At 49.9% G+C, this 18731-nt stretch overlaps 3 protein-coding genes across 4 annotated transcripts; 2 read left to right on the plus strand and 1 right to left on the minus strand.

Moving 5' to 3' along the window:
• Positions 1–305: 305 nt before the first annotated feature.
• ddx39b (DEAD (Asp-Glu-Ala-Asp) box polypeptide 39B) lies at positions 306–9583 on the minus strand. Its single transcript, XM_028964557.1, has 10 exons — positions 8821–9583; positions 8619–8746; positions 8453–8545; positions 8190–8373; positions 7652–7770; positions 6204–6335; positions 5963–6072; positions 5741–5885; positions 780–927; positions 306–694 (listed from the first exon to the last, which is right to left on the minus strand). The coding sequence occupies exons 1-10, from the start codon at positions 9110–9112 to the stop codon at positions 678–680; spliced, it is 1368 nt and encodes a 455-aa protein (XP_028820390.1). The 5' UTR covers positions 9113–9583; the 3' UTR covers positions 306–677.
• A 142-nt stretch (positions 9584–9725) lies between these two features.
• polr1h (RNA polymerase I subunit H) lies at positions 9726–10788 on the plus strand. Of its 2 annotated transcripts, none has more exons than XM_028964470.1 (5): positions 9726–9885; positions 9970–10136; positions 10221–10324; positions 10444–10553; positions 10645–10788. In XM_028964470.1, the coding sequence occupies exons 2-5, from the start codon at positions 10019–10021 to the stop codon at positions 10667–10669; spliced, it is 357 nt and encodes a 118-aa protein (XP_028820303.1). In that variant the 5' UTR covers positions 9726–9885; positions 9970–10018; the 3' UTR covers positions 10670–10788. The 2 variants fall into 2 exon arrangements, with proteins under 2 accessions (XP_028820303.1, XP_028820304.1); XM_028964471.1 differs by having other exon boundaries at positions 9728–9885; positions 9974–10136.
• A 1168-nt stretch (positions 10789–11956) lies between these two features.
• On the plus strand, positions 11957–18012 carry gtf2h4 (general transcription factor IIH, polypeptide 4). Its single transcript, XM_028964230.1, has 14 exons — positions 11957–12039; positions 12119–12234; positions 13020–13124; positions 13259–13390; positions 14143–14328; positions 14565–14673; positions 14757–14825; positions 14953–15036; positions 15173–15341; positions 16130–16260; positions 17221–17268; positions 17356–17434; positions 17505–17566; positions 17657–18012. Exons 2-14 carry the CDS (start codon positions 12119–12121, stop codon positions 17765–17767), a joined length of 1401 nt encoding a protein of 466 aa, XP_028820063.1. The 5' UTR covers positions 11957–12039; the 3' UTR covers positions 17768–18012.
• Positions 18013–18731: the final 719 nt, after the last annotated feature.

Genomic DNA, 18731 nt, shown 5'->3' on the forward strand with positions numbered 1-18731 from the left:
GGTGTCATTTACCCAAACCGGTCCAGCAGGACAAGGAACCCGTCCCCTCCCTCGCTCCTGCCCTCTTTACACGCTTCCTTTTGGCCTCTGCTCAGCTGAAAATATTGAATAGTTTGTGGAACTAAAAGCTGAAATCAGCTGCTTTTCTTCGGAGGTCAGAGAACTTCCCGTCCACCTCGCTGTCCATGTTCCTCTCTTCGGGACGTCTGCAGAGTCGGCTGTCAGCGTATTAAAGCGCAGGCCTTGTGAGAGAAGGAGAAGGCGAGCACGTCTGGCCCGTGAAATACATGGGTACACGGACCGAGAAGTAGACAAAACTATTTTATTCGTGTTCAACAAGTGCTACAGAACAAGAGAAGCGAGGTCGCATCACTATAAACATGTTCCTTAAATCCTGAATCCTCGTGAACCACGCTAGGATATCAACTTCCGTAAAGTAAAATATTAAAAAGGAAAACCATTTCAAACAATAATACAGCCAGTCAGCAAATTTAAACAATCAAACGTGAAAAACGTGGATGTCACATGAAAAAAAAAGACAAAAAAAATACAACATGCGCCTATACATCCGAAAAGTGGACGATTAGCCGGAACCGTGACTACTAGAACCGTCGCGTCGCTCTTTAATCCCATGCACAAGCCGCACTGATATCTCGCGTTCTTCGTACTCGACGTCTTCACCGAGTTTGTTCAACTGAAAAGAATGAAAGAGAAGTGACGTTGAGCCCCGTCACACCGTTCTAGCTGCGCTGGTGAAACGGGTCGGACGGAAGACTCACTGTACGAGGAAATGTCGATTTCCTCGGGGAGCTCGCTGATGTTCACCTCGAAGCGGTCCTGCACGTCGTTCAGGGTGCGGGCGTCGCCCTCGTCCGACACGAAGGTGATGGCCAGGCCCTTAGTCCCGAACCGGCCAGCTCGCGCCACCTGAGGGAAGACCAACGTAAAAAAAAACGTTTTTTTTCTATCGCCGACACTCACCAACACACACCGCCACTCACCAACACTTGCCGACACTCGCCAAACACTCGCCAAACACTCGCCAAACACTCGCCGACACTCGCCAAACACTCGCCGACACTCGCCAACACTCGCCAACACACACCGACACTCACCAACACACACCGCCACTCACCAACACACACCGCCACTCACCAACACTCGCCGACACTCGCCAAACACTCGCCAAACACTCGCCGACACTCGCCGACACACACCGACACTCACCAACACACACCGCCACTCACCAACACTCGCCGACACTCGCCAAACACTCGCCAAACACTCGCCGACACTCGCCAAACACTCGCCGACACTCGCCGACACTCGCCGACACTCGCCGACACTCGCCAAACACTCGCCGACACTCGCCAAACACTCGCCAAACACTCGCCGACACTCGCCAAACACTCGCCAAACACTCGCCGACACTCGCCAAACACTCGCCGACACTCGCCAAACACTCGCCAAACACTCGCCGACACTCGCCAAACACTCGCCGACACACACCGACACTCGCCGACACTCACCGCCACTCGCCGACACTCACCAACACACCAACACTCGCCAACACACACCGACACTCACCGCCACTCGCCGACACTCACCGCCACTCGCCGACACTCACCGCCACTCGCCGACACTCACCGCCAACACACCAACACTCACCGCCACTCGCCAACACACCAACACTCACCAACACTCGCCAACACACCAACACTCACCAACACTCGCCAACACACCAACACACACCGACACTCGCCGACACTCACCAACACTCGCCAACACTCACCGACACTCGCCGACACACACCAACACTCGCTGACACTCACCGCCACTCACCGACACTCACCAACACTCGCCAACACTCACCAACACACACCGACACTCGCCAACACTCACCGCCACTCGCCAACACTCACCGCCACTCGCCAACACTCACCGCCACTCGCCAACACTCACCGCCACTCACCAACACTCGCCGACACTCGCCAAACACTCGCCAAACACTCGCCGACACTCGCCAAACACTCGCCAAACACTCGCCAACACTCGCCGACACTCGCCGACACACACCGACACTCACCAACACACACCGCCACTCACCAACACTCGCCGACACTCGCCAAACACTCGCCAAACACTCGCCGACACTCGCCAAACACTCGCCAAACACTCGCCGACACTCGCCGACACTCGCCAAACACTCGCCGACACTCGCCAAACACTCGCCAAACACTCGCCGACACTCGCCGACACTCGCCAAACACTCGCCGACACTCGCCGACACTCGCCGACACTCGCCGACACTCGCCAAACACTCGCCGACACTCGCCAAACACTCGCCAAACACTCGCCGACACTCGCCAAACACTCGCCAAACACTCGCCGACACTCGCCAAACACTCGCCGACACTCGCCAAACACTCGCCAAACACTCGCCGACACTCGCCAAACACTCGCCGACACACACCGACACTCGCCGACACTCACCGCCACTCGCCGACACTCACCAACACACCAACACTCGCCAACACACACCGACACTCACCGCCACTCGCCGACACTCACCGCCACTCGCCGACACTCACCGCCACTCGCCGACACTCACCGCCAACACACCAACACTCACCGCCACTCGCCAACACACCAACACTCACCAACACTCGCCAACACACCAACACTCACCAACACTCGCCAACACACCAACACACACCGACACTCGCCGACACTCACCAACACTCGCCAACACTCACCGACACTCGCCGACACACACCAACACTCGCTGACACTCACCGCCACTCACCGACACTCACCAACACTCGCCAACACTCACCAACACACACCGACACTCGCCAACACTCACCGCCACTCGCCAACACTCACCGCCACTCGCCAACACTCACCGCCACTCGCCAACACTCACCGCCACTCACCAACACTCGCCGACACTCGCCAAACACTCGCCAAACACTCGCCGACACTCGCCAAACACTCGCCAAACACTCGCCAACACTCGCCGACACTCGCCGACACACACCGACACTCACCAACACACACCGCCACTCACCAACACTCGCCGACACTCGCCAAACACTCGCCAAACACTCGCCGACACTCGCCAAACACTCGCCAAACACTCGCCGACACTCGCCGACACTCGCCAAACACTCGCCGACACTCGCCAAACACTCGCCAAACACTCGCCGACACTCGCCAAACACTCGCCAAACACTCGCCGACACTCGCCAAACACTCGCCGACACTCGCCAAACACTCGCCAAACACTCGCCGACACTCGCCAAACACTCGCCGACACACACCGACACTCGCCGACACTCACCGCCACTCGCCGACACTCACCAACACACCAACACTCGCCAACACACACCGACACTCACCGCCACTCGCCGACACTCACCGCCACTCGCCGACACTCACCGCCAACACACCAACACTCACCGCCACTCGCCAACACACCAACACTCACCAACACTCGCCAACACACCAACACTCACCAACACTCGCCAACACACCAACACACACCGACACTCGCCGACACTCACCAACACTCGCCAACACTCACCGACACTCGCCGACACACACCAACACTCGCTGACACTCACCGCCACTCACCGACACTCACCAACACTCGCCAACACTCACCAACACACACCGACACTCGCCAACACTCACCGCCACTCGCCAACACTCACCGCCACTCGCCAACACTCACCGCCACTCGCCAACACTCACCGCCACTCGCCAACACTCACCGCCACTCACCAACACTCACCGCCACTCGCCAACACTCACCGCCACTCACCAACACACCAACACTCGCCAACACACACCAACACACCAACACTCGCCAACACACACCGACACTCGCCGACACTCACCAACACACCAACACTCGCCAACACTCACCAACACACCAACACTCGCCAACACACACCAACACACCAACACTCGCCAACACACACCGACACTCGCCGACACTCACCAACACTCGGCAACACACACCGACACTCACCAACACTCACCGCCACTCGCCGACACACACCAACACTCGCCGACACTCGCCAACACTCGCCAACACTCACCAACACGCCAACACACACCGACACTCACCAACACTCGCCAACACTCACCGCCACTCGCCGACACTCGCCAACACTCACCGCCACTCGCCAACACTCACCGCCACTCGCCGACACTCACCAACACTCGCCGACACTCGCCAACACTCACCAACACTCACCGCCACTCGCCAACACTCACCAACACGCCAACACACACCGACACTCACCAACACTCGCCAACACTCACCGCCACTCGCCGACACACACCGACACTCGCCAACACTCACCGCCACTCGCCAACACTCGCCAACACACCAACACACACCGACACTCACCAACACTCGCCGACACTCGCCGACACTCGCCAACACTCGCCGACACTCACCAACACTCGCCAACACTCACCGCCACTCGCCGACACTCGCCGACACTCGCCAACACTCACCGCCACTCGCCAACACTCGCCAACACTCACCAACACACACCGACACTCACCAACACTCGCCAACACTCACCGCCACTCGCCGACACACACCGACACTCGCCAACACTCACCGCCACTCGCCAACACTCACCGCCACTCGCCAACACACCAACACACACCGACACTCACCAACACTCGCCAACACTCACCGCCACTCGCCAACACACCAACACACACCGACACTCACCAACACTCGCCAACACACCAACACACACCGACACTCGCCGACACTCGCCAACACACACCGCCACTCGCCAACACACCAACACACACCGACACTCACCAACACTCGCCAACACACCAACACACACCGACACTCGCCGACACTCGCCGACACTCACCAACACTCGCCAACACTCACCGCCACTCGCCAACACTCGCCAACACACACCGACACTCACCAACACTCGCCAACACTCACCGCCACTCGCCAACACACCAACACACACCGACACTCACCAACACTCGCCAACACACCAACACACACCGACACTCACCGACACTCGCCGACACTCGCCGACACTCACCAACACTCGCCAACACTCACCGCCACTCGCCAACACACACCGACACTCGCCAACACTCACCGACACTCGCCAACACTTGCCAACACTCACCAACACACACCGACACTCGCCAACACTCACCGCCACTCGCCAACACTCACCGCCACTCGCCAACACTCACCGCCACTCGCCAACACTCACCGCCACTCGCCAACACTCACCGCCACTCGCCAACATTCACCGACACTCGCCAACACTCACCGCCACTCGCCAACACTCGCCAACACACACCGCCACTCACCGCCACTCGCCAACACTCACCGCCACTCGCCAACACACACCAACACACACCGACACACACCGACACTCGCCGACACTCACCAACACTCGCCGACACTCACCGCCACTCGCCGCCACTCGCCAACACTCACCAACACTCGCCAACACTCACCAACACACCAACACTCGCCAACACACACCGACACTCGCCAACACACACCGACACTCGCCAACACTCGCCAACACACACCAACACACCAACACTTGCCAACACACACCGACACTCGCCAACACACACCAACACTCGCCAACACACACCAACACACCAACACTCGCCAACACTCACCGCCACTCACCAACACACACCGACACTCGCCAACACTCACCCGGTGTAAGTACGTGTCGGAATCCTCCGGCATGTCGTAGTTAAAGGCGATGTTCACGCGCTCGATGTCCATCCCTCGGCCGAACAGGTTGGTGGCCACCAGGATGCGTCTCTGGAAGTCCTTGAACTGCTGGTAGCGCGCCAGTCTGAAGGTACAGAATGAAAGGGGCCTTTAGCGGGTTTCGTCGACGCGGAGGCGGACTTCAGGGTTCCGCCACGCTACCGTTCCTCCTGCGGCATCCCACGGTGGATGGCGATGGCGGGGAAGTTCTGCTCCACCAGCAGCTGAGCCAGAGCGATGCAGCGCTGCACGGACTTCACGAAGATCACCACCTAACACAGAAGGAGGAGCGAGTCCCAGTTTATTCCACCGCACGTGATGGTACGCCGAGCATCATCAGTTTAAAGTCCCGGAAACGGATACGCGGATTTAATAGCGTTGTTACGGCCGCTGAACCTCCTACCTGGTTGAACTCCAGCACGTCCAGGAGGTCGAAGAGCTTTCTGTTCTTCTCGTTGTCCTTCAGCTTGACGTAGTACTGCTGCAGGCCGTGCAGCGTCAGCCTGGTCTCGTCGTCCACAAAGATCTCCATCGGCTGAGACGAGCGACCGGGGGGTGCAGGGACGGGGAAAGGTAGAGCGGAGGTGTGCAGGAGGAGAACGAGGGAGAGACGTCAGGAAGGAAGTGTGTGACAGGTGGATGGATGTGTGTGTGTGTGTTGCGTGAGAAGGTAGAAGAGGGACGTTGTACACGGGACATGAGGGGAAATAAGAAAGGAAATGAGGGGGAGAGACAGGACGGGCATTAGGTACACCCTCCCATCCCACAGATGAGTTAGCACACACACACACACACACACACACACACACACTCTCACACACAGACACTCACACCTAGCTAACGAATCTAGTTTCTGTAGATCTGCACTACACCCCTGCTTCACCTTCCCCCAAAATGTATTTAATAACCACGGTGGAACAGACCTGGAACTGGGCAGAGTATTTAACTACAACACACACACACACACACACACACACACACACACACACACACACACACTGATCCTACATGCACCAGATTTAACAATGAGTGCACCGGCAAAGGCAAATGAAAGAACCGAACCGTTCCATCACATGTTGCTTCTCGCCGGGCAGAAGAAGTGGAGTCACATGTCCACCAGTGGTGACCTAGCGGTTAAGGAAGCGGCCCCGTAATCAGAAGGTTGCCGGTTCGAATCCCGGAAAGCGGCCACGCCCACCCACGCCCAGCAGTCGACCGAGCCCCCACCTCCCCTTCCCACGACGTTCGCCCTGATTACAGATGCAGGGCTGCGCTGCCTTCCAGACCCCCCCATCCCAGCAGCCCCGGGTCCCCCCACTTCCACCCGAGCCGGGAACCTCTCTTAATAAGCCAGGCTAACTAATAGACTGATGCTGCCCACGGTGGGACGGTGGGACGCTGGTTCTGGGTCCAGATGGTGCAGATGGTGTCTTACATTCTAGAGCTTTCAGGTCCTTACGTTCTGATATTGATAAGATTTTAATACGCCGTTCACCATGTTTTATGCTAGTGCTGAAGAGAGGGATTTTTCATAATGTGGCAGGTTGTTTTTTTAGAATGGCAAGCTCCTTGTTTTTAAAAAAAGAGGCGGGGCATGATGCTTAAAGTCCATCGGGCGCCATTTCTCTTCTCATAGACTCTGCCCATCACTCCTGCCAGTGCCAACTGAGGGCGACCACGGTTGAAGAGCACGCTTCCATGCATTCGACTACATCGTGGAACCAGGCAGGTGGCAAGGCGGTTCCACCGCAGTCCCCGCCCCTTTTGACAGAAGGGGCGTGGTTTGTAGGTAGGGAGATGCAGTGGAGGGCGTGGTTGTGGGCGTGGTATAGAGAGGAGAGATGTAATTACATCTTGCATGAATTTTCGGCAGACGGGGCGGATCTCTTTGCTCAGGGTGGCACTGAACATCATGACTTGCTTTTCATGGGGGGTCATGCGGAAAATCTCCTGGACGTCTCTGCGCATGTCTGTGGAAAAGAGGGACAGAGGTCCTTAAATTTCGATTACTAAGAAGAGTTCAACTTGAACTTCAATTCTAGAGTCCTGTGTACTGATAATGTCTCACCAGATATCACAAAATATTACTATTTCAACTGTTCCTCCCCTAATCCAGAATGGCGTCTGATCAAATTCCCACAGTTTTTATTTTCATGGATATCCGTAAAATTCATGGTTAATTACGTTTGAGCGCCTACTCAAGCTCAAGCAGTCAGTAGTTACAGGGACAGTCCCCCCCTGGAGACACTCAGGGTTAAGTGTCCTGCTCAGGGACACGATAGTAGTAAGTGGGGTTTGAACCTGGGACCATTAGGCCACTATCAGCAGAACCCCACCGTCAATGGACTCCCACAGATCTACAGGAACTTAGTGGGAGGAGAACTCTCACCAAGCTGCTCCAGCATCTTGTCGCATTCGTCCAGGATAAAGTGTTTAATGTGTCGCAGGTTCAGGCTCTTGTTGCGGGACAAGGCTAATATTCGCCCCGGGGTCCCCACCACCACGTGAGGGCTCTCCCTCTTCAACACCTCCTCATCCTTCTTGATGGGAAGCCCACCGAAAAACACCGCCACCTGAACAGGGGGACGAGAAGCAGACGTTGAGCAGGACACTGGACGACATCCTTCGATACCTTGACCGTCCAGTTTCTACCTTGACAGTTGGCATGTATTTGGAGAATCGCTCGTATTCTTTACTGATCTGAAACGCCAGCTCACGCGTGTGGCACATCACCAGCACAGACACCTGGAAGACAGAAGCAGACGGTTATTAAACCCGTTCCCGTGTTCGAACCCTCTTGAAAGCGAGTGCAGCTCACCTGGCCAGTCACCGGCTCCAGCTGCTGCAAGGTGGCCAGGACGAAGACCGCGGTCTTCCCCATACCGGACTTGGCCTGGCACAGGACGTCCATGCCGAGGATGGCTTGGGGAATGCACTCGTGCTGGACTGAAGAGATCGATCGCGGGGTTACTTCACATTACGGCTGACCGGTCTGGCGACCGTCAGATCGTGTCCGGTACCTTCGGACGGATGCTCGAAGCCACAGTCCACGATGGCTCTCAGCAGCTCCGGCTTCAGGAGGAAATCGCGAAAGCCGGAGGAGTGGATGGACACGTAGGAGCCCTTCACGCCCTCCTTCCTCATGGACAGGGCGTCGCCCGCACCGCCCACTATCGCCCCATCTCCGACTCCAGCTGCTGCGTCCACCTCATCTTCTTCATAGTCCAACAGCTCATTCTCCACGTCGTTCTCCGCCATCCTGGGAACAGACACAAACACTAACCCAAGTCCATCCCTATCTCTTGTATTCATTTATTTTCCTCTTGGTTAGTCAGCAAGGCCTTGTAGCATCTTAATGGGATTATCGTTTCACGTTTATCACAAATTCATAACCAAACCAGTCCTGTCAAACTGTGCATAAACATCACGCTTTCTCCGTAACTTCGTGGTATGGGCCACACCACACCCTCACGTTGGACTACAGCGCACAGATGCGTTTAGCGGCATAAAAACCCGAAATTCGGCATCATTTGGGGTCATTTCGCCCTGAATGACGGTAGCTAGTTGGCTACTGCTAGCTCGCTAGCCACGCGGCTGTCAGTGACAGCCGGAAGTAACATCTAACTACCCTTTCAAAAGAAACAGCGGAGCCACACATTTCGCCGTAGGTGCAGCACCTACAACGTACGTTTAAGTTTGATGCTGGTTTTTAACGCCAACAGTGCATGTAAACACTACCTTCTAGTTTTTTTGCTGCAATTTCTGACACTGCTTGGCTTAGGATGGGGGTTGCCAGATCTCGGAGGAGAAACAAGCAAACAGGTCTGTGGGGGGGGGGAATAGAAAAAATTCCAGACTGAGCGATTTGGCTTTTTTCGAGCTCGAAACGTAATTTTTTTTTGTAAGTGAACACACATAAAAACAGTCGGTCGTGGATATCTAATGTGTTTTACGAAAACAAGCCAAATTGACGCAGAATGAGCAGATTTGGCAACAGCGACGGGTCCGCGTCGCGCCTGCGTCATACGGTCGCGACGAAAGAGGGCGGGACCCCTGAAGCACTAACGTGTTTTGGGGTGCAGACAGTAAGTAATTATTTCATTTCTAGTTATTTATCATGCCAACGACTAGTTTCCAGTTTAAACCCTAAATTAATTTTACATTATGAGACAGTAAATAGTAGAAGAATTGGCTGAAAAGGGTCGGTGTTTTGGCGCCATGTCGTGTTTCGGCGGAGACCCGAACTTCTGCCCCGAGTGCGGGAACATCCTGCCGCTACCCGGAGCTCAGGACTGCGTCGTGTGCCGCCGCTGCGGCTTCGCCATACCGGTCCGGGGTACGTCTGCTGAACCCCGCCGTGCTGTTCGGCCTCTGGTCGGGATACATGACATTTCGTGGCTCTGATTTTTTTTCTGCTCAGACTTTGCGGATCAAGTCATCAAGTCTTCAGTCGTGTTCAACCCGCTGGAAGAGTCCACCGTGGCCGCCGAAAGCAGCGAGGATTCCGAATTGAAGGGGCCGATTGTGAGTTCACATCTCTGCCTTTTTGGAGCCTTTATTCTCGGACTAATGCGCCAGATGATCAGCGGTCCTCTCCTGTCCTGTCTCCTGTCCTGTCCTCTCCTATCTCCTGTCCCTGCTAGACCGACCGACGCTGTTCACGGTGCAGTAAGGAGGGGATGGTGTATCACACTCGACAGATGAGGTCCGCTGATGAAGGCCAGACAGTCTTCTTCACATGTATCCACTGCAGGTCATCTACTTCATTACCAATATTATTATTATTACCATTTTTAGGTTTTAGAGTTCCGATTTCAGAAAGATGTGTTTGTTGTGTTTTTCAGGTATCAAGAGAAAGAGGATTCTTGAGAAGAGCTCTCGTTGTCTTGTACATTTCAGAAGAAGTCCTCATTCTTTGATGTATATTAACTTTACATGTTCATGTTTGTCTTGTACTTTAAAATAAAAATACACATACGTTCTTTGTGCAAAGTGTACTATTTTTTTCTTTCTGAAAATTTTATATATATATATATATATATATATATATATTAGTGGTGGGCCGTTATCGGCGTTAACGTGCTGCGTTAACGAGACTCTTATCGGGCGATATAAAAAAATATCGCCGTTAATCTATTCACAAAGTTGGGTTGGGAGCTGGGTCTATACTACGCAAGCTATTGTGCCGGAGTTAATGGTTACACTAGATTTATAAGTACATTTCTTCTTTCTTGTGTCTTTTAGTTTCTTATTTCCTAAAGACTTTTATTTTGTTTTTGAGACCCGGTTCAGGTCTCTTGGACACATAGCGTGAGTTGTGAGAGGTGCGTGGGGTTTGTGTGCAAAAAGTTATTTCTTTAATTTTAATTCATGTACATATTAGGAATATTTTGCATGTGTGTTATTTTGTGAATATTTTTATGTTCTTTTAATACTGTATATTGTAGAGAGAGGTGCAGAAAGACGCGATGTGTGACGCGATGTTCTGACGTGACCTTGCTTTTTTGCACAGAAAATCTCTTGGGTGTCAGCTCATCATTTGTGGTTCAAGAAACGAAATCAAAAAGTTCCGCAACGCAGAAGAAGAACCGCTACACTATGATGACTTTCACCTTGATATTTCAGCGCGGATGTATACCTAGCCGAATTGCACTGTAGGGGGCGAGAACGAGTCTTCGAACTGTGAAATTACCACATCAAACGTGGATGCAGCTATTTAACTGAATAAACAGTTGGTAAACACAAGTACATCTTATTGAACATAATTTATTTTCATCACCAATTATCATAGTAGAACAGCTTTCTCAAGCAGTTTTTGATGCATTTTGGAAACAGGAGATGAGCCCCTGGTCTAATGCGCCACCTGGCTTGAGAAACTCGTTCTCAAAGACTTACTTTTAGTCATTATTTGGGTAGCACACATATTCTGAATGCCTTCGGCAGAATTCAAATGAGCCATTTTAATCTAGATTAATCTAGATTAATTTAAAATATAGATTAATCTAGATGAATTTAGATTACAATGAGATGAATCTAGATTAAGAAAATTAATCTATGTCCACCTCTAATATATATAACGTCCTGAAAAATTGGGTCGTTTAAAATGTTCGTGTCGTCTCGCGGGATCTGGGGGACACGCCTCGCGTTATTTGAAGTCACGTGATGAATCCAACATGGCGTCGGCCGGGCTGGTTGGAAACGCTCGCTGTGGTTAGCGTTGTCCTCTCCGCATACTCAAGGTACACCTGTCCCCGACTTTATTACCGACTAACCTGCTACTCCCGCCTTCCTCATCGTGTACGTGTCCTCTCCTTGCAGATGAAGCTGCGAGTGCAGCTGCAGTGTAAGAACCTGCACGAGTTCCTGAAGGAGCTGAGCCCGGAGATCCTGGACCGTCTCTACAACCACCCGGCCACCTGCCTGGCGGTGTACAGGTCGTTACACGTCGTTACACGTCACCACGCTGCTGCTCTGTACGCTGTAACGCCTTCAGTGCCCCACGTCAGGTGTAGATTCACCTAAACTGCTTGCTGCACAATTGTGTGTAGAGAAACAAGCTCATTCTTTAGTTTAGAGCAGCGGTGGCCTGGCAGGTAGGGAGTGGACCCGTAATCAAAAGGTTGCTGGTATTAATCCCGATCCGCCAAGGTACCACTGAGGTCCCCTTGATGAAGGTCCCGTCCCCACACTGCTCTCCGGGCACCCGTCATGGTGCCCACTGCTCACCAAGGGTGATGGTCAAATACAGAGGACACATTTCACTGTGTGCTGTGCTGCAGTGTGTCACAATGAAAAAATGAAAAATCTCTTTTACTTTACAGAGTTGAGTCCAGTCCCCAGTTCTTGTAGCACATTTCTAGATAACAACATGAAACCAATGGCACGTTCCATTTTTAAATCCTCGTCATTTGTGCATTTTACACTAATTAGTGGTGTTATGAAGACTAATTTATCTTTGCAAAAATTCTCAGTTGTAAGTCTGATAATCTCAAGATATTTCTTGATTTATCATGGTGTTTCATGTTAAAGCTCATCTTTGGTCCCTCCAGAGCACAGATCATGCCAGTTAGTCTCAGAATCTCTCCCATGCCTCCTGGAACACTCTGGAGAAGTTTCCAGCTTTTTCATGTGATTATGTCAGATGACGCTGTGATTACAAATGAAGGGGTACCATGAAAATCTACCAAACCCGGCCATTTTCTTCCTGTTTGGTAAATAGGGAGCTGCCAGCATTAGCGAAGATCTATGTGATGCGCATGGTGTTTCTGGAACAGCCTCTCCCACAAGCTGCGGTTGCTTTGTGGGTTAAAAAGGATAGTCAGAAGTGAGTATTAAAAAAAATCTTTTCCTGTGGTCATGTCACACCTCCTTAGCGTCTTTTCTCCTGAGTTGGTCCCTCGGTTTCTAGAGTTATTTTTCTGGATGATTGATTCTTTTTGGGTTTTCTTCTTCTGTTAGGAACCACGACCAGTGTGTGTCTGTGTTAACTGGGCTTCGCTTGTGGCACATTCAGCAGCTCCCAGGTGGCCTCCAGGGCACAGTGCTCAACCCCGTATTTAAGGACAACCTCAGGATAGCGCTGCTGGGAGGGTAATTCATGTGCACTCTGTAAAACGTACATATACACTACAAGTCTAAAGTTTGGATGCACCTGCTTATTTCTTACGTTATAGAACAAAACTGAACACACGGGACTATGAAATTACACATTTGTTATTAAGATTATAACATTATGAAATTACAAAATAACATTATGTAATAAACAAAACTGAAAAAAAAAAAAGCAAAAAGTTGAAGATTTGCGTCTCTCCGAGTTTAACAGAATTTCAAATCTCTTGTCTTAAGTTGGACAACGCGGACGTTTCTAACAGGCCTGAAGGTTTATACTGAACTACTTCTTATCATTCACTCGTGTTAATCCGGTGTAGCCTAGCGGTTAACACACTCGCCTCTGAACCAGAAGACCCAGGTTCAAGATCATTCATATCACACTTAACCCTGAGTGTCTCCAGGGGGGGACTGTCCCTGTAACTACTGATTGCAAGTCGCTCTGGATAAGGGCGTCTGGTAAATGCTGTAAATGTAAATCTCATGAAGCAGCTTTTGACTATGACAATAGTGACCAAAGTTACCATGAAGATAAAAACAGATTTATCAAACATACGTCACTTTTCTCCTGATGCAAAACAAGTTATAACCGTGTTTGTTGTATTGAATTTTTCTTAGTCTCAGGGTCGGTGCGTCCAGACTTGTGACTGGTTGTGCATCTCTGCGTTATCTAAGCAGAACCGGAGGTGCGCGTGTCTTTAGCTTGTCCGCTGCTGATTGTGTTTTGTGTGCAGAGGTAAAGCGTGGGCAGACGAAGGCTGCAGTCTGGGCCCCGACCGGCATGCGCGGGACGTGGAGAGCCTGGACCGCTATGCCATGGAGCGCTGGGAGGTCATCCTGCACTTCATGGTGGGTTCACCCAGCGCGGCAGTGAGCCAGGACCTGGCACAGCTTCTCATACAGGCTGGGCTCATGAGGAGGTGACAGTGACATTTATCGTCTTTCATCAAAATGTATTTTGTTGTACATAATTATAGTGTAATTCTGCAAACTGTAATAATTACTATGTTACTACACTGTTATTAAGCAGAGAAACTGCCATGTGACTTAAAACAACTAATTTCTTTCTTTTTTTTCCTAATATGTAGTTGTGTTGCAGAATGTTCATTGATAATAAACGTTTCCCCTTAATCATCTCCATCCTTTCCTGCCGTAGTGAGGCTGGTGAAGCCCCCTGCATAACGTCAGCGGGCTTTCAGTTCCTGCTGCTGGACACAGCCTCTCAGCTCTGGTACTTCACTCTGCAGTACCTCAAAACAGCTCAGGTGGGATCAGGACTTTTTTCACTTTGTAATTTGAGACGCACATCATCATTCATCACCTCTGTATCTGCCTCTCTTCTGCTCAGTCTAGAGGAATGGACCTGGTAGAGATCCTGTCCTTTCTGTTCCAGCTCAGTTTTTCCACGCTTGGCAGAGTGAGTTAACATACAGTAAAACATTAATGAGATCCTGGTTGTAATTATAATTTTCTAGTACGGTCTGAAGAGTCGTTATGGTCCCTCTTTACCAGTTTGGAGCTCATTTGATGCTCTTCTACTGTAGGATTACTCTGTGGAGGGCATGAGTGAGTCTCTCCTCACCTTCTTGCAGCACTTGCGTGAGTTTGGCCTGGTCTTCCAGAGAAAGGTAAGGATCATAGAGGCACAGATTAACAAATTCATATTATTGCAATGAAAATGACACCTGCATGGGGGATGGAGTGGAAATTGGTTAATTTGACTCCGGTTTTAACTCCATGTTCCCTGTGAATCCGTTGTTCCAGAGGAAGTCCAGGAGGTACTACCCCACCCGGCTGGCGATAACTCTGGCTGCAGGGGTCACTGCCAACACCTCCTCCTCCTCCTCTTCTTCATCAGCAGCTGCCTCTTCAGGAACTGGGGATGTTGGCTTCATAGTTGTGGAAACCAACTACCGTTTGTACGCCTATACAAGTATGTATTAGCTTGTGAACCACTCAGGTTTAAGTCACATTTTGTGAAGTGATTGTCACATGTGATACACAGCAGCACAGCACACGGTGCACACAGTGAAATTTGTCCTCCTGAGTGAGCAGTGGGCAGCCATGACAGGCGCCCGGGGAGCAGTGTGTGGGGACGGTACTTTGCTCATGTGGGGACGGTGCTTTGCTCATGACTGACAGGGTGGTAGTAGCCTAGTGGGTAACACACTCGCCTATGAACCTGGAGACCCAGGTTCAAACCCCACTTACTACCATCATGTCCCTGAGCAAGACACTTAACCCTGAGTGTCTCCGGGGGGGGGACTGTCCCTGTAACTGCTGGTTGTAAGTCGCTCTGGATAAGGGTAAATGCTGTAAATGTAAATGTAATAATTATGTTCTGAATGTGGTCTTTTTGAGCATTCATATCACACTTTATAATATAATGCACTAATTTACATGTCCATCAAGGTACGACTTTATAGTTTTTTCTAGTTCATAAGTAATTTTGTCATCAGAAAAACTGTCATAATTCACTTTTTTTTTTTCAGTAGTCAGAACTGAGTTTCTCAGCACCTAATACAGTAGACAAAAATAATTCTTTTTATAAGTTAATGATGCAATATAATAAAAAAAATGTATAAATGTATATCTATAACTAATGCATTTTAAAAAATGAACAGAGAACTCTGTTCTCTGAAAAACTATTTTTATCTTCCTTTCAGCTTACAGCCTTGCTTGAGGCCAAGAGCTAAAGTGCTTTTCGCCTCTTCCTTTCAGACTCTGAGCTGCAGATTGCCTTGGTGGCCCTGTTCAGCGAAATGCTTTACCGATTTCCCAACGTGGTGGTAGCTCAGGTCACCAGGGAGTCGGTGCAGCAGGCCATTGCCAACGGCATCACCGCGCAGCAGGTACGTCGTCACGTGACCGCCATTTTCAACTTCTATCCCCATCCCAGGAAAAATTCCCTCTTTTAAATGAACTAATTAAACCCTGCGCATGGTTGCTGTAATTCAGGGGCCGTTGTGCTGTTTTCTGAGAGAATACCGATGTTGGCTCCTAATAAACAACGTAAGACTCATTGTAAACCTGTTCTGTTAATAAAGGGAATGCATTTTAACGAGGAAGCGGAGTGATTGATTAGTGACTCAGGAAGATAATGACTAATTCAATGACTAATGACACGAGAGAGTCTGTTTTTTTCACACGATGCTGTTTTTATGAATTGCGTAATACTTCTCCTGCGCTCATTAATACGCTCATGTCACGCCGGGCGATACTTACTCGTTTTCAGCCATCTGTGCGGTTGGATGGAACCACAGGGCCGTAGCAGGATTAAAGCGAGTTGTACGCCACTTGGGATGTGTGCATGAAGGCCGAGTTTTACCTTGAAGAGGTAACGATCAAGGCTCTTGTGGAAGAGTTTTCAAGGCGTTGCAGTTTCTACTGGTCTTCACGTCTTCACAGATTACAGACGAACACATGCAGACGTATTAGGAATGCCATTTACACACAGGAAATACATTTTTTTAAATGTACATGTACTGCTCTGTATTTTATGTTCATGATTTACATTGTTGTACTTGTATTAAAGATTCAAGGCCATCCCTCATGCTGCTAGTTAAATGGACATTGCGTTGATGCACTAAAAGATGCGCTAGTTTCTCAGATAATGCGCATGTATCATGCAGGTCTGTAAAGATCCCTCGTTTATCATCGTCTCGCACTCTCGCTTTTTCAGTGGGTTTCTGTAAGGCGTTGTATAAAAACCCCATACGGTGACTTCAGGGAAGAAGTATTTACTGTGCACATATTTTCCGAAAGGATCAAACGGGCTGATGAACTTTGTGTTTGCGCCGTTTGAAATTCAGATTATCCACTTCCTGAGGACCAGAGCACACCCAGTCATGGTTAAACAGGTACGTTTAAAAAAAAAAAAAAAGCCCCACCCTCCTGTATGTTGCATGTACTTTACATTAATTATATTTCTTTGTCTCCTTTTGTAGACCCCAGTTCTTCCACCTACAGTGACCGATCAGATCAGACTGTGGGAACTAGAGCGAGACAGACTGCAGTTCACAGAAGGTGTGTTTTGGGACATTTTGCATTCCTTCTCCTTATTTGTTCTCTAATGTGTATAATGTCATATTTCTAGGAGTGCTGTACAACCAGTTCCTGTCACAAGCTGATTTTGAAGTACTTCGGGACCGAGCTCAGGTCAGCAGTCATGTCTCCTCCACTCGCCCCAACTTTTCTACTTTCTTTGTTCGCCACTTCCTCTTAACCCTTTACCTTCCACTCCTCCAGGGCCTCGGGGTGCTGGTGTGGCAGAATGCTCCACAGAGGGTCATGGTGGTGACGCCTCATGGACACAGTGAGGTCAAGAGATTCTGGAAGAGGCAGAAGAGTCACACTTAACACACAACGGTTTAATTTGTGTCGTGAAAAAGACATTGGAACATTTTAAAATACATTATTATTACATTATTATGTACATTATTAAATATTCAGTTAAGGAGCCAAAATGGCAGACACGATACACCGAGCGTTTTCAGCTATAGCCTGGAATCATTGACCAAATTGGATTTGGTTTGATTTAAAATGAATTTTATTAATTTTCATGAATTATGCCTGGTTCACTTACAGTTGACTTTTTGTACCTTGCTGAACAATAATGTGGTTGTGTTTTTTTTTTTCTTTTATGGAAGTGTAAAATAAATTATTTGAAAGCAGTGTGCTGATTTTATTGTTTTTACTTGTTTGAATAAAAGTGCCTTGTTTGTAATGAGTAATATCAGAGCTGTGGGAATAAAATCTGGAAGGATGAAATGCACTGTTGCATAATTTAAGTGTCTCGCCGCCCCCAATGTTGCCAGGTTTGAAGGCTTTTACCTCCACGTTTCCAAAAAGGGGTGCTTTCTTGGACTATTAATATTTAGCCACTTTAGCCTAGTTAAAAAGTTGAAGTTTAAAGGAATAGTAAAGTTTGTTTACTATGGGGAGCACAAATGAATCTCGTGTACATATTTGTATTATTTGAAGTGATAAACAGTCTATGTTTTGTTTATATAAAGTTTTAATAAATATGTAAATTATAGCCAGTGATCTTGACAGAAAACACGCGATTTCTTTTCTTTTGCCCTTCTGTTATAAAGCCAGGGTGGTAGTAGCCTAGTGGGTAACACACTTGTCTATGAAGCAGAAGACCCAGGTTTTAAATCCCACTTACTATCATCGTGTCCCTGAGCAGGATACTTAACCCTGAGTGTCTCCAGGGGGGACTGTCCCTGTAACTACTGACTGTAAGTTGCTCTGGATAAGGGCGTCTGGTAAATGCTGGAAATGTAAATATCGGATAGTTGGGTTTTCCCTGCTGGATCTG

Source organism: Denticeps clupeoides, chromosome 20 (genome assembly GCF_900700375.1).
Source record: "Denticeps clupeoides chromosome 20, fDenClu1.1, whole genome shotgun sequence".
In the NCBI taxonomy this organism is placed as follows: domain Eukaryota; kingdom Metazoa; phylum Chordata; class Actinopteri; order Clupeiformes; family Denticipitidae; genus Denticeps; species Denticeps clupeoides.

Bases quoted from the DNA above. Each gene is read 5' to 3' on its own strand.
- ddx39b (XM_028964557.1), bottom strand. From the start codon at position 9,112: ATGAATACAAGAGATAGGGATGGACTTGGGTTAGTGTTTGTGTCTGTT. The intron at 7,771-8,189 runs GTGAGAGTTCTC...TCTTTTCCACAG, and splicing joins CAAGATGCTGGAGCAGCTTG to ACATGCGCAGAGACGTCCAG. The intron at 5,886-5,962 runs GTAGCGTGGCGG...CTGTACCTTCAG, and splicing joins GGGATGCCGCAGGAGGAACG to ACTGGCGCGCTACCAGCAGT.
- polr1h (XM_028964470.1), top strand. From the start codon at position 10,019: ATGTCGTGTTTCGGCGGAGACCCGAACTTCTGCCCCGAGTGCGGGAAC. The intron at 10,137-10,220 runs GTACGTCTGCTG...TTTTCTGCTCAG, and splicing joins CTTCGCCATACCGGTCCGGG to ACTTTGCGGATCAAGTCATC. The intron at 10,325-10,443 runs GTGAGTTCACAT...TGTCCCTGCTAG, and splicing joins CCGAATTGAAGGGGCCGATT to ACCGACCGACGCTGTTCACG.
- gtf2h4 (XM_028964230.1), top strand. From the start codon at position 12,119: ATGAAGCTGCGAGTGCAGCTGCAGTGTAAGAACCTGCACGAGTTCCTG. The intron at 13,125-13,258 runs GTGAGTATTAAA...TTCTTCTGTTAG, and splicing joins GTTAAAAAGGATAGTCAGAA to GAACCACGACCAGTGTGTGT. The intron at 17,435-17,504 runs GTGTGTTTTGGG...TCATATTTCTAG, and splicing joins CAGACTGCAGTTCACAGAAG to GAGTGCTGTACAACCAGTTC.